Source organism: Sciurus carolinensis, chromosome 4 (genome assembly GCF_902686445.1).
Source record: "Sciurus carolinensis chromosome 4, mSciCar1.2, whole genome shotgun sequence".
Taxonomy (NCBI): domain Eukaryota; kingdom Metazoa; phylum Chordata; class Mammalia; order Rodentia; family Sciuridae; genus Sciurus; species Sciurus carolinensis.
The window spans coordinates 71,307,853-71,323,034 of NC_062216.1; the positions used below are offsets into that span (position 1 = coordinate 71,307,853).

The following is a 15,182-nucleotide window of genomic DNA, read 5'->3' on the forward strand; positions in this document are numbered from 1 at the left end:
CTGCCATATTTCAAGACTTCCCATTACATACTTCATCCTATTCAAATTCAACAAGGATTTGACTTATACACTACTCTAGGAGTTTCCACATACTTTGTATTTCCTATGTTACTCACCATTATTCTCTTCCAAACATCCTCATTACTAAATATATTGCTTAGCCCCTAAGTGATTATCTAATATCCCAAATTTATCCCCACCACCATGTCTGGGCCATTACTAGAATATTCTTTCTGTCCTACAAATCCCAGCAGCCCTTTCAAGAAGCCCACATTTTCCATTCTAGTCCCCAGTAATCTCCCTTGCCTCTGAATACCCACAGCACTCCTTGTCCACACTGCCTGTGATTCCTTATAATTACTGACCAACCTGCTATTTCCTATTCTTGAGGAGGAGGACAAGGTTATATAGCTCTCTGTCTGCTCAATAGTGTCTAGCAAAAGGCACTCAATAAATATTTGCTGATTAATTCAACTGATTTATAAATTGCTGGTGGGGAGGAACAGGAGATGGAGGCAGGGAAAATGATGTAATTCCAGGTCATCTAGGTAATTTGCTGAATCTATTGCTTCCGGTCTTTTGTGACCCTCCTCCTTAGGATGGATTTACCTGCAGAACTGAACCTCCTGGTCGAAATGTGAGTTTTCTGGCTGCGTTCCCTCTTTCAGCTGGCTGATGTTGAAAAAGGAGAGAGTGTGGTTCACAAAGCCATGCAGAGTCCCATTATGACTATAGGCATACTGGTACACGAGGCGGGGGATAAAGTCGGAGGTAACAGCGATGACAAAAGCCTAAGGGACAGAACCACAAGCACTGAGGAATAATCAGGATGGATGCTGTCTGGATGGCACAGGGCCCATCTGACTGAGGTACTGTCTGCTCTTGGGCTCTCCCTTAAGAGGTGCAGCCCGCTCAGGTGCCTGTCCCTGAGCACACACAGCTGACGCACCTGGCTTTTCCATCTCTGATAAGTGTAAGTAAATTCACTGGATGGTGGTTGTCAAGAGGATGAATTACAAGCACTGCAGCAAAGGATGCAAGGCCAGGTTGGGCCATTGGGTGCTGGAAGCATTAATCCACCACTAAGATATTTGAAATGACATTGTCATTGTCCAAGTCAAAACAGAGTGCGAGATATTCTGAGAAAATCACCCTTTGTGTTGGGAAAGTCACTTCAATGTAGTGGATCAGGAAGCTAGATGGCCAGGTACATCTGCCCTGAGGGACACCAGAGAGTCAGGGGTATGATTTCTGTTTCCTCAGTGTGACTATTATCTCTCCACACTTTAAAGCACATAATGCAATAGAAGTTGATTTGTATCCATTTTACTTAGGAAAAGTGAGACCAAGAGGGGAAAGGATAGGTACTGCTAGAGCCATATACACCTAATGTAGCATCTGGCATATCTAAGTGCTCTATAAATGTCTATGAAGCAAACCAAATGACAAATGAATGATTGCATGTTTGAACATGGAGGTACTCTCTGCAAAGAAAATCTTAAATCTTTTTGGCAGGTGTTTATATTGTATTCTGTACCAACAATTAAGGTCCCTTTAAAAATGTAGTTTAGATATTGTTTTCTCAATGTATATGTGAGTGTGGATGGCTGTGACCATATATAAGAATGAATAGCACACAATAATCAAGCTACAACTTACCAAGCACTTGTTTATGGTTTCTCTTTATCTTATTTAATTTCCAGAATGATCCTATTTTGTGGGTACTATTCTGATGTACCATTTTACAGATAAGTAAACAAGTCTTAGAAAAGCCAGGGAAGTAAAATTTCATGTCGTTCTGTACTACAGATAGTTAATAGTAAGAGTTTCTGTGCTAGCAGACACAAGTGGTTGTGTTTTTCAAATTGTACTTTATTTGTGAGGTTAAAGATGGGTGCAAACGTTCAAAATGCAGTGGGCTGATTTTCTCTGCCTCTCCTTGCATATCTCCTATCATTTTTCTGTGATTTCAGCGTGTGTCTCCCAAGGCAATAGTGGCTTTCCTGACATGCACCAAGCTGGCTGATATTTTCTGGGAGTTGGAACAGGAGGCCTGCCTGGCCACCATCCATCTAGAATGTGAAAGCAGAGGGGCTGTTGGCTGGGGCCCAGCAGAATTTCCTCTGCGGTGTGGACATGTCTGGCAAGGCAGTTAGGGAGGTCACAACAGGTAGGACACCTCTCCTTCCAGGGCCTATCTTAATCTATGCAGTGCCATAGTCCATGGGGATAATTACTTGACAGTTTGGAGAAACAGTAATTAGGAATTGCAGCCTGGGCAATACTCCAGGTATTGTTTAACTCAAGAGTAAAGGAAAGAGATGGATAGATACATAAAATTCTTTCCTCATTATTCTTGGCTCTGAGAAAAGTTCTGATTTTGACTCTTAAGGCCAAGGTATGTATTCTAACGGATAATTACCTTTGTTTTAGTGAAATTAAAAATAAAATTGCTCAGCTCTGGCGACGGCATGGTGAGTTACAAGTTACCATTAGCCAGGAGACTGTCTATTAAGTAGAGTTTGCAAATGGAAAAGGCCGGGAGGTAACAAGGGCTGGTTTCCTGCTTTGAAGACCTCAGCTCCTCTGAAAGCGACTCCCACAGAGCCAGGGGTCCTGGATGTAAGCACTTACATTGATGATAACAGAGAACTTGCCGATTCCGGAGAGAATGTCAAACCAAATTCCTAAAAGACAGAAAGAAGGGCGTCTGGCTCACTCCCACCCTCAGACCAGCGATGACAAGGCTGCAGTTTAGTGGGATATTTTATAGACAAGTGACCAGGGGAGATCTGCAGGGCCCCAAAGAGTGGATGTGTCTGGAAAGGCTTAGGTGCCCCACTGTGTGGAAGTTTGAGGGATCTCTGGAGTAGATAATATGACCTGCAAAGACCTCCTGGCATCCAAGGATGTGCAGATGAGAACCTGGAAGGTGGAAGAGGCAAGGGCTTTGCCCAACCTTCCTGATTCCTGACACATGAGGATGGAGGCTGGAGCCACCATGCAGGGGGATACAGGCCTGCAGTGACTCCTATGCCAGGCACATACCAATGTCTTTGGTTCTCACAGCATCTGGCCGTCTCAGCTCCGTAACAAACTTCTTTGCATCTAGTCGCACTTCAATGACATTGTTGAGGAGGGCAAACACAGGTGCCAAGGGAAAGGAGGCCACAAAGAGGGTGACGAAACCAAACTGGATGACTAGGAGAGAGAACAAACAGCATGACTGGCTTCACCAAGGAGAAGCAGGGCCCTGCGCTGTGGCCCATGGCCTCTCTTACCAGGGTCTCCCCTTTCTTCCTGCACCACACTTACAAGTATTTCCTTCTGAGTACCTGTACCTCAAGGATCACTGTCATCACTTGAGCAAAGCTCTGGATTAGGTACAGTAAGGAGGTATGTGCAAAGGAAAAGTCCTGACTCTCCTTTCTGCCACCCTTCTCCTCCAGTCATGAGTCCTGTTTGCCTTACTCGGGTGGGCAAACGTACTCAGCAAAGAGCCAGAGAGTTAATATATTGGTATTTATGGGCTTTCTGGTCTTGTCACTATGATTCACCTCTGCCACAGTAGAGTGAGAGCAACCATACACATGCACAGGCTTGGCTGTATTCCAATAAAACTTTATTTACAAAAGCAGGAAATAAAGCAGACTGGATTTGGCCCTCAGACCACAGCTTGCTAATCCTTGATAAAACTTAAAAAGAAATCTCCCAAATGTGGACTCTTTTTCCATAACTCTAGCCCCTGCCTTTGTTTAGTAAGTTTTATTCATTCATCACACATTTATTGGGAGCTTGCTAAATGCCAGGCACTGTGCCAACTATTTAAGAAGGCAAAGGTCTGGTCCTGCCATTGAGGGGCTGGTTTAGAGGGAGAGAGATAAATATACACAAATATGTGCAAGATATTTTTGTACTTTATAAAAAAATGTGTTCCAAGAAAGAAGAATGTGCCAGAGGACCGAGGAGAACCAAGGGAGCCAAGTTCTAGTCTGCTTAGGGTGGGGACTAAGGAAACTCTTCATGCATGGTATCTAAACACCATCTACACTGACACCAACTTCCTGTGGTGTCCAGGAAGACTAATTTACAGAGAGCATTCCAAGCCACAGAGGCAGTGTGAGCAAAGGCCAGTGGTAGCCTATGACAGTCTGATGGTCGGCAGGTGTCAGGGCCCTGCCTGAACCTCCTGTTTTCCTTGTTGTGGAAAAGGGAAAAGCCAATCTTCCCAGGCTTCCAGCATGCAAACCCTGTTCTCTCTCACCTAACATACTCATAAAAATTTCCATGGATCTTCTCTATTTACTGAATATAACCCAAATTCCTTATCTTGGCATACAGGCCCTTACAATCTGTTCTCAACCTGCCTCTTTAGCCTTATCTCCAAAATCTCCCCCATAATGATCCTGCTCCTGCTTCTAATCCTCTGAACTTCTCACTCTCTGGACTTTTTCCTGATACACAGGCCCTTCTGTTCTTATGTGCCCAGCACCCATTCTCTACTTGGCAAACTCCTATGCATTCCCAAGACTGCTCCAATGCCACCTGCCTAATGAAGCCCATTACTTTTCCTCTGAACACTTTTGTCCTGTGTTCAGGCCTCTGCTACAGCCATCAGTGAATGCTGTAACTGAACTGATTAACTCACATGTATTTTTTTCCCCAGTGGTAAGGCAAGGGCTCTGTCTACTTCACGGGCTTAGTATATATTTGCTGATGAAAATAGCCCTGAGTTCCAGGAAAGTCAAAGTCTAATTGAACTTTTCCACATAATAGGGCAAGTTATTAAACTTTCTGTGCTTCAATTACTCAACTGTAAATTGAGGATAATAAAGTAGTAATAACCACCTAATAGGATTTTCATAAAAGTAATAATATTAAATATGTAATGTGCTTAGAACAATGTCTCAGATCTAATAACTCTTCAATAAATGTTATGTATTATGTGTAAATTTATTCTTATGGGAATAAATATTGACATGTACAGATGGCTGCAATGTATACTATGCATACCTATGCTAAATAGACACAAATGTAAGGTTTTAAGCATAGAATGAGAGTCAGGAGAACTGAATTCTGGACCCAGATGTTTTCTAACCAGTCATAGGGCTTTGGTCAGGCTCCTGTACATCAGTGGTGTTGGCATATTCATTGATAAATTGAAGGGACTAGTTTAAACTCTTTACTGGTCTGATTTGTTGTCACTCTGTGATACTTGTCTTCCTAGACATGCTTTAAGATTCTAGGATATTCAAATAAAGAATGAAAAGTCAGAACTCAAATTGTGTGTGTGTGTGTGTGTGTGTGTGTGTGTATATATATATATATATATATATAAAATCCATATTCATGCAAGGGGATAAGCCAACTTCAAAGAAATTTCAAGAAAGAATACACATGGGAGCCAGGCATGGTGGTGCATGCCTCTAATCCTAGCTACTTAGGAGGCTGAAGCAGGAGGATCACAAATTTGAGGCTAGCGTGGACAAATATTGAGACCCTGTCTCAAAATTAAAAATAACAATAAAAGGGGCTGGGGAAGTATGTAGTTCCATGGTAGAGCACTTGGCTAGCATTTGTAAGGGCTTTATATTGCAAAAAATAGAGAGAATGTACACAGGAAGCAGCCCAATTTCTTTTGATGTGGCAATTTGCTCGGCTCACAGATGTCAGTCAGTGTTCTTGCTGATACAATCCTGTCCACTGCCATTGTCCTTGGTGCTTGGTGGATTCTCAGCAGGCTCTAGGAGCCCAGCAAGAATCATTCAGTGGCAAGACACTTGCACTAGAAGGCTCAGATTTGCCAGGTTTGGGCCCTTGGGATAACTGGTGACCTGGTTGGCAAATAGAAATGGAACAAGCTCCCAGATCCAGTTCAAAATGCAGGGTCTATTGTGCCTTTTAAATGAGGTTCTGCTGAGCCATTCAACTTTGGAGTGAGGGGTAGGGGTAAGGGCAGAGGAGGTGAAGGGGATAGAATTAATGAGGAAAGCAGAACAGATGTTGGACTAGTTTTCTAAAACCTGTAAAATGCATGTCTATATTTAAGTACATAAATGGATGCATCTTTATTTATAGAGTTCAAAGTTAGTCTCCTTGATTCTAATGAACTCAGTTTAAGAGAGCAAATATTCTTATCACAAATTATTCTCTCCAACAGAACTATGTAAACTCTTCAAAGTCTTAGCAAGAGTTTGGCAAGGAGACTGGTCGGAATGGAAAGAGTAGTTTACTTCTGAGTGACTGCAAATGTATACAGTATGCCCTCACCACATTCATGCAAATGGCACTCAGAAATCTAACTTCCTGCCACATGTTCTGGAGTGGCACACACCTGTAAGTCCAGCTACTTGGAAGGCTGAGGCAGGAGGACTGCAAGTTCAAGGCCAGTCTGGGCAACTTAGTGAGACTCTGTCTCAAAATAAAAATTTTAAAAAGGGCTGCAGTCAGGCACAGTGGCACCACCTATAATCCCAGCAACTTGTCAGGCTAAAGCAGGAGGATCACAAATTTGAGGCCAGACTTGCACTTAGCAAGACCCTAAGCAAGTTAGTGAGACCCTGTTTCAAAATAAAAAACAAAAAGGACGGGATATAGGTCAGTGGTGAAGTGCTCCTGGGTACAACTCCAAAAGAAAGCAAGAGAGAAAAAAGAAAAGAAAGAAAAGAAAAGGAAAGGAAAGGAAAGGAAAGGAAAGGAAAGGAAAGAAGGAAGGGAGGGGAGGAGGGGAGGGGATAGAAGGGAAATCCAACATCCTCCCAGGATTTTGGGAAAATTCTAGTTTTCATTATCTCTTCTCTCATATGAACTCCAGAGGCAGTGATGAAATGCGGTCCTCTAAGAATGCCCATTTGCTTTTTACTTTCTCAAACTCTCCAGACGTACGCTCTCTGCTGCTCTTCCTCTCCAAACACAATTACCTTCCAGAGCTAGTTCAAAGCTCTCTAATAGTTCCTGTCATTTATTTGATTCCCATATCTAAACATCTCGTGTCCTTCCCCATGTCATGTAGGTCTATGTGGTCATCCCTGGACAGCCTCAGGAGAGGAGCTCAGGAGGTCAGCAAAGATCAACAATGCTGGACTTGCAGTGACAGGATACTCCTGTTCCCTCCTCTACTGGGATTCTGCGGTATCCTGGGCCAGGAAAAGCTCTTCTCTGCAGATACACCATTGCTGCTGGCTCCCTGCTCAGATTGGGTACCCTGAGCATTTCCAGGATTCAATCCAAAGAAGCAGAAACAAATAGCAAGCTTTGTTTTAATCTTAGAGAGAAAAAATATATATAAAACCATAATCTTCCAGCATGTGGATGCCAAATCTAAGACTTGCTCTTTTCAGTCAAAGGTCTGAAATGCCGTATCAGATGGGAATCCTTCTGGGTTCATTTCACAGGACACAATGATACCAGCGTTCATCAACGCTAAGGTTTGTTTCTAAAAACAGCAAGTCTCCATTCGGATAAGAGCAACACCGGAAATCCTCAGTGTGCTGCATAATAGAAGCCAGGCTGACTTGACCAATAACAGATTAAACCTGGCCAAGACAATTAGGGACGAATCCATAAGTTGATTTTCAACTAAATCTGCACAAAGCCTGCTGAACTGGAAGCACAAAGCCTGCAAATATTTCTGGGCATAAACTCCTTTGGTTTTCTCTTCTCACACTCCAGCAGCCAAGAACCTTCTAAAAAAACCACCAGTCCTACAATGCCTGATTCTGGAGGCAATTAAAATCATGGGTGATTACCTGGGCTTAGGTTAAAATAACAAGGAGGAGTGGGTTAAATTAAACAAGACAGTATCCAGCAAGGACATTCCAGGGCAATCTGCTTAGAGAAGGCAAACAGTAGAGAAAGCAGAATAAAATGGACTGGCCAGGGCCAGTGAAAAAGATGTCGATGGGACAAAGCTTTGATTTACTTAAAATTCTTCAATAAACATACCTACTCTTTCACTGTGTGTCCACACACACACAGGTGACTCGGGGCTCATCTCTTCTTATCTCCTCTTCCTTCCCATAATGCCTTGCACACACCTCTGTTTCTGTGACTTGCTCTCTGGATGGTCAGCCCAAAGACACCAGGCACCATAATTGACCCTTTTCTGAGTCCTCATCATCTTCTACTGTGCCTATTCCATAGAAGCAGATGTTCAAAGGACATCTGTTCCATGAATAGGAACTTTACTTTTGTCAGGTGTGAAACACACACACACATACACACACACACACATACACACACACACACACACACACACACGCACACCGAGGCAGAAATCTTAAAATATGTGAGCTGAAAGCATTGTATTTAACCAAGATGTGAAGACAGACACATAAAATATTGACACCTCCACACAGTAATTCTGGTTGTTGTAATCTGTACAGATGCTTTAAAGAAAGCTGGAGTAAAAACATTCCAATTCTATTGAAAATGAAACTGCTCTTTTTAAATTCTTCTTTCTACAAAAGCAAAAGCAACACATTCTGCTTAGAGGGACTAAAAACTCAGACATTAAAATGCTGTTTTGTGAGCCACTAATGAGCAAGGCAAGGGAACAACTGAGGGACGCATTGGTGTGAGTTTGTCTTCTTGCTCAAGAGACAATTTTTGAAAAGATTCTGCCAGAAACAGTCCATTAATAGAAATACTTGTGGAAAAGCACAGTCAGGGCAGGTCATCACTGCCTGTTTCATCAAGGCTCTGCCCAGGGACCTCCTTCTCCTAAGGGCAAGGGATGCCAACTCTGCTCTGCACTGAGAGTGGCTACCATACAAAAAGAACTATAAGTGTTGATGGACCATGTCGAGAGAGAGAGAGAGAGAGAGAGAGAGAGAGAGAGAGAGAGAGAGAGAGAGAGAGAGAGAGAGAGAGGCACGAGCTATGGCCTCAGCCTAGGCCTCTGTTGCTTGGGAAAACAGTAGAAGGCTCAACAGAAATGTAGGTTCTCAATATCCACCATTCACTCACTCACTCACTCATTATTCAACAAACATTTACTGAGCACATTCTACATACTGACTCCAAGTCCACTGCTAGGAAACAAAGATCATCAGTGCTGTGGCTTGAAGATGTCCCCCAAAGCTCATGTCATAGAAATGAATCCCCTGTGCAACAGTGCTGAGAGGTAGGACTTCAAGGAAATGACTAGGTCAAGAGGATTCAGCCCTCATGAATGGATTAAGGTCATTTCCCTAAGAGTAGGTGAGTTGCTGTGAGAGGGGCTTGTTACAGAAGCAAGTGTGGCATCGTCTTGCAATTCTGCCTTCCACAAAGGGGTGATGCAGCATGGAAGCCTTCACCACACACTGGAGTCATCACTCTTGGACTTCTCAGCCTCCAAACTATAAGCCAAATAAACTCTTATTGTTTATAAATTTCCCAGTCTCCGGTATTCTGTTACAGCAACACAAAACAGACCAAGACAAATAGATTACTATGTTATCTTTCTAAGAACTCTGAGTATGCAGTGGGGAAGAGAAAATGTAAACAAACCTTGATAGTATCATTGAGTTAGAACAATAATGGCAGCATTAACAGGGTGTTACAGAGCACTGGGTAGGAATGACTTGCTCTCACCAGCAGATTGTGGAGGCTTTGCAGAATTCATGGTCTTTGGACCATGAATTGAGGAACAAGTAAAAGAGGTATGTGAATGTTTGCTATATGGTTGGTAACTAAGAGCTTTCCTGCTCCACTAATCCAAATTCACAGACTACTTAGGAAATAAAGACAATAAGTGGAATTCCCTTTCGATGTGCATGGAGTCACCTGGGGTTTATACAATGAATCAGGCTCCATTCAGAAACCCTGAGAAGTCACAGCAGGAAGAGATAGGCTTGAAGCAACAGTTTAAGCATTGAAAGTGGACTGCATGAAAACCAATGTGACACAAGGACAAATCAGTAGGGGGCATTTGGCTCTAGCTTTTCTTCATTTCTCTGTGCTTAAAGGAGACTTGGTCACTACATTTCACTCCAGCTTTATAACAAAATGAGGGAAAAATGAATTGGTAGGATCTACTGATGCATTTGAGAATGGCCTGAAGAATTTCCAGTGAAGGTTTATTAAATGAACAACTGTATGTACTGACTTTTGGGCCCCTGTTTACTTTATCCACCTGCAAGATGAGAGTGTATAGGCCATTTATACATTCATCCTTCTTCCCACCCACCCACGTGGACTGTGGTGATGCAGTGAGTGAGGTAGGAACAAGGAAAATAGTCATGATTGAAAAGAAGCTTCCAAGCCGCAAATCATTACTGAGGACATTTGTTTACTTTATTCCTTGTTCTCTACCTCTTCCCAAACGGTTGTGGAAAAGTCAACACAATGAAAATGCAATTAGGTTTATGGGATTTTTTTAAGAAGGAAAATGAAGTGCTCAGAAAAGAGGGCAAAACCAATAAGCCTGGGAACCCATAATGTGGTAATAATGGAGGGACAAAGTTCACCCTGAACTTCCTCATTGTTAGAAGAGAAATGGAAGGCAGTATAGTTCTCCTTAGTGTTAAATTAGAAGAGTTCCTTCCTTTCAATCATCTGTTCACTCACTCACTCATTCACTTCTCCAACACTGACAAGGCATATTCTGTATATCAGGAGCCTTCTGTAGTACACTGAGAGGTGGCATATGCAGAGGTAGTCTTGCTCTTTCTCTTAAGCATGCATGAGAGGAGGAGCCCCCAATACAGGTAATGCCAAGCAATGCTTGGCTCAGAAACTAAAGGAGACAAATGACCTAGGATTCACCCGACTTCTCAGAAATGTTGGAACAAGACCCTGGATGCTGCCTGAACTGTGTTTAAATGCCATTTGGAGAAGGTGGCAGATGGCTAATTAGCCAGTGGAATGACTCAGTTCATATAAACAGGATGGTTCAGAGAAAAGAATTTCCTGGTTTTTTGAGTCACTGGCTCATAGCACACACACTTGGAGTTGGCATGTGACAAAAGATATGAACTTTGGTGCTGTTGGCTTTTCAGGATATTCTAGAATACTTCATCCCTGACATCCAGCTTGGATGTAAATCTGGAAATTACCTAGCACAGTCCCTACCAAAGAAGAGTAGAGTTGAAAGGCATCTCAGGTATCACCTAAGTCACCCTTCAATAGGAAGTGTCAATTCTTTCTGCTCTTTCTTTGGTAAGTGGCCACTTTCACCTAGTCATTTCCCGGGTGGGTACTCAATGAGTCAGTTCTTTTCATTGTTCTTTATTCTCTTTCTCAGGCATAAATCAATGAGACTTTGGGATTTGTGTTAAGTGGTAGTTGTTGACTAATCCTTGGGATTATTTTGTCTGAACTATCTAGGTAATTTTACAAGCTCATCTATTGATAATACCATAGGAAATCTATAGGAGGACAGCATTCCCTAAACTCAAGCAGTTCAAAATAATGAGTGCAGATTGAGATGTGGGGTATATTGTCCCAGTGAAAGCAATACAGCAAGAAGGTCTGAAGAGCTCTGATGAAAAGTGATGTTGGTGGAGTCTGCCTGTCATTTCATCCTCAAGATCCTCACTATAGAATCACTTGTTCTTTACACTTCTTCAGCAAACATCTAAGGAGCACTTACTATATGCCAGGCCTTGTGGTGGGGTGCTGAATGCATGAGACATGAAACTTGCCCTCACGAAACTTCCCTTAGGATTTATGACTACCGTGAGCCCAGGCCATCAGGCTTCAGGTGGGAAAAACTGACAGTGGTATCATATATTTATCTGGATAAAATGGCGATAAAACTTTATCAAGAAATTCATTTGAAACTTGTCACTAAACTCCTCATAGGATTAGGCGCAGGCCTACATTTTTTCTGCCAAATTCTGCTTTGTAGGAAAAATCTAACCAATGGAAGTATCCAGAGAACTTAGTTTGTAGCTCTTAAAGCAAGAGAAGAATCCTTCCTCGTGGGGCCCTGAGGAAAACCCCCTTGCTGGGCTATGTGGGGCCTGCAATGAAGGAGCTCTGAAATCCCACAGTGGGGTCAGGGACAGTGATGATTAATGCCATGGCCTGCTCCTGGCCAGCTTTCTTACTCCCCTCAGAGTCGGGGGATGGGAAGCTACCCTTGAAGTCCTTCATAGTAAGCTCTTCAGGAAAACGGTTTGATATTGGAGATTCCCTCGAAAGCCGAAAGCTTGCTCTGCTGCTCCCCTCACAGGTTTTTCCAGCTTAATCCCTCACTCTCAGGTTTCTCTTTGTCTGGAGCCAGCCCATCCCCACAGTCACTCCTGCCCAGAGGTAGCTCCCTGCACCCCCTCTGGGCCCCGCATCAAGCCCACTCCCAGCTTCCCCTTCTCCTCAGGGTCCCTCCCCCAGGCTGCTGGGCCTGGGCCCTACCTCTAGCTCAATTTAGAAAAATGTAAATATAATACATCTCTCCCTGCTGCCTCCCTCAACTGATGACCTGCCCTACCATTACAACTGCTCCGAGTGGGTTCAACGTACTTCCTGTCTGCATGGGTGGTCCTGGGGATCACGCGGAAGGAAGCTGACAGCTGAGAGCTGGGCCAGGGATCACCATGTCAGGCACGCCAGAGGGAGCAGGCAGCTTTGGTTTCACTGCTCTCATTTTTGCTCCAAGTTCAAGACAAGGGCCCTTCTGGAATTGGGGAGGTCTAGTCAGTTGGGAGGGAAGGAGGAAACCTCACTCTATTCTATTCCTCTACTGAACCCAGAGTTCCTATGGACCCTGATGAAATTCTCTCCTGGAATGGTCTGAAAGAAGCTCTAGACTCAGCTCTACTCATGAGTCATTGGGGTGAATTCAGGCAGCTCACATCACTCCTGGCCTGCTGGCTCTAAGGTGCATTATCCAGCTGGGATGTCTGAACTAGAATGCCAGCCCTGGAAGGGACCTGGAGGTCTCTGGGCCCAGCAGTTTGAAAACTGTTTGTTCTTGTCAAGAAATACAATGAAAAATCATTTTCTGCATCACTCACTTCCATGTGCCTGAACTAAAACTTTCCTTGCTCTCACACTCAAAAGAACCATCTAGGAATCCAAGAAAGCAAAGGCAACATTGACTGTTTTTCTTTGTATTTCCAAAATAGTAGGAGTTATGTCTTATTTGCGACATACTGCACAGATTTGACCACAGACTGGTGGGTTACATCATGGCAGAGGGAAAAAAAAATTCATCCTTTTGTTTAATTCACTGTAAAATCTCAGAAGAAAGAGAGACCCAGAGAGATGGCATGCTCAAAGCCATACTGCTAGAGAGGGGCAAAGCTGGGGGCTGGGGTATAGCTCAGTGGTGGAGCTCTTATCTAGGACGTGTAGGCAAAGCCCTGGGCTCCCTCCCCCCTAGCACTGCAAAAAAGGAAAAAAAAAAAAAAAAAAAAGAGTTTGTAGCAAAGCTGGATCCTCATCCAAGTCTCATCTGACACTGGAAACATGGGGCGAAGGGATATAATTGATCACTCTGCTCTACAGTGATATCTACAGGTAAAGAGATGACATATTAAAGGACTTTTACTTCAAAGACAAGGGTTCAGAGAAACCAGAAGTGGTGGCATGGTGACACATCACCAAGTGCTATTAGTTATCCACAGGGATGGCAAAAACTGCTACCTCCAGGGAGGTTTTGACGTCTGCTGTGGACTTCAGTCTTCTCTGTCTCACAGAGCTATTTCCCAGAGCAGCCCTCAGGAGCAGCAGGGATGGGTTCACATTACACCTTCTCTTATTTCCCCGGCTTGCCACAGGAAAGGAGAGCACAATAGCCAGGCGTGGGGGAGGGAGGGAGGAGGCAAAAGAAGTTAAGGGGAGTAGGAAGGGGCATGGAAGTTGGAGGAGGAGGCAGGGAAAGAGAAACAGGGATAACCACCACTCTTGATAATCCACTAACCAGATTATCAGCCTGTAAATAAATAAGAATTGGCATAGCATTACTGCAGAGTGAGATTCCTTCAGCCTAGATAAGAGAAGGTTGAAGACAGATAAACAGACACCCTCATTTATGTGGTCACTCTTACACATTTACTCTGTGAGTGACCAGTGTCAGTGTCAGCAGTGAGCAAGGCGTTGCTAATCAAGACGGCTGTTGTGGAGAGCAGGCTGTGCCCTGCTCCATGGTTACTCCTTGGTGATTAGAATAGTAGTTTTCAGACTGTTCCAAACCCTGAGTTACTCCATTTTGTAAAGCAGTAGTTTGTTATGAGTTGTTCCATTTTGAGTACAAGTGCTAAGGTAGAATGACTCTATACCTGTTTGTACTAGAAAACAACCACTGTTTGCACAGCACAACCATATGGGTACAAACTGATAAATTGTGCTAATACAAAAGACTACCCATGAATGTATAGAATCAAACTAGAAGCACAGGATGCATAAGCATATCGTCGACCCATATCAGAAAAACCAGGCCCATGATCTTCTCAAGCACACAGGACCACTGGATAAAGCAACCTTCTCACCTGAGACCCATGAATGGAGGAGCACCCTGAGACTGCCTAATGCAGCACACAAGTGACTGTCATCAGACCGTCTGGTGAATGCATCACAGAGTCAACAGGCCACAAACCTTCGACTTTCTGTCCCAGAATTTAGGGCTTTGGCTAAACTGAATCTTTCTTCTTGAAATGACCCATTCCAAAACTACCTGTCCTTCAGATCCCGTCCCAGAATAAGTTCCCAACTCTGTCCGACAGCTCTGAGTCCTAAACAAGTTCTTTGGCAGGTTCCATCTGGCAAACTGCAGTGATATTCTTTCAATTGTAATCTGCTTTTGAGTTCAGTGAAGTCTTCCAAAACCCTGGGGCCACCTTAACCCTTTCTTATCTTTTCTGAAACCTATATCTATCATTGTGTAAAATGTGATGTGTGATTTGAATGTTATAGATATTAGTAATTAAGATTGAAATGAAAGACTTTGCAAATTCCCAGCTTACAACTACCAAGTGACCCATGAATACTCAGTGAATTGCAACTGAAAATAATGATGAAACTTGTGAATTTATTGTTACTCAATAAATCCTGACACTGTGGAAAGATACAAACAAATGTGTTTGGTCTGTTAATGGTATAGCTTGTTCATGACACCTGCCCTCCCGAATTAATTACTGATTCTCTTCTTGGACCTTCCTTGCCTCATCTGAAGTCTCGAAACACACCCAAGGTGGTAACTGGTCAATGATTCTCCTTTGTTTGGTCCAGTTTGTGGTTTCTAAAACACAAGGAAT

The 15,182-nt window shown here is 43.3% G+C and overlaps 1 protein-coding gene across 1 annotated transcript in view; it reads right to left on the minus strand.

The window, feature by feature from the left end:
* The window catches only part of Ano2 (anoctamin 2), a 352,538-nt gene that overhangs the window by 11,759 nt on the left and 325,597 nt on the right, over positions 1-15,182 (minus strand). Inside the window, exons 20-22 of the mRNA XM_047550120.1 lie at positions 3,049-3,201; positions 2,635-2,687; positions 610-791 (exon numbers count right to left, since the gene is read on the minus strand). Coding sequence (XP_047406076.1) covers positions 610-791; positions 2,635-2,687; positions 3,049-3,201 — 388 coding nt within the window. The remainder of the gene's footprint in view (positions 1-609; positions 792-2,634; positions 2,688-3,048; positions 3,202-15,182) is intronic.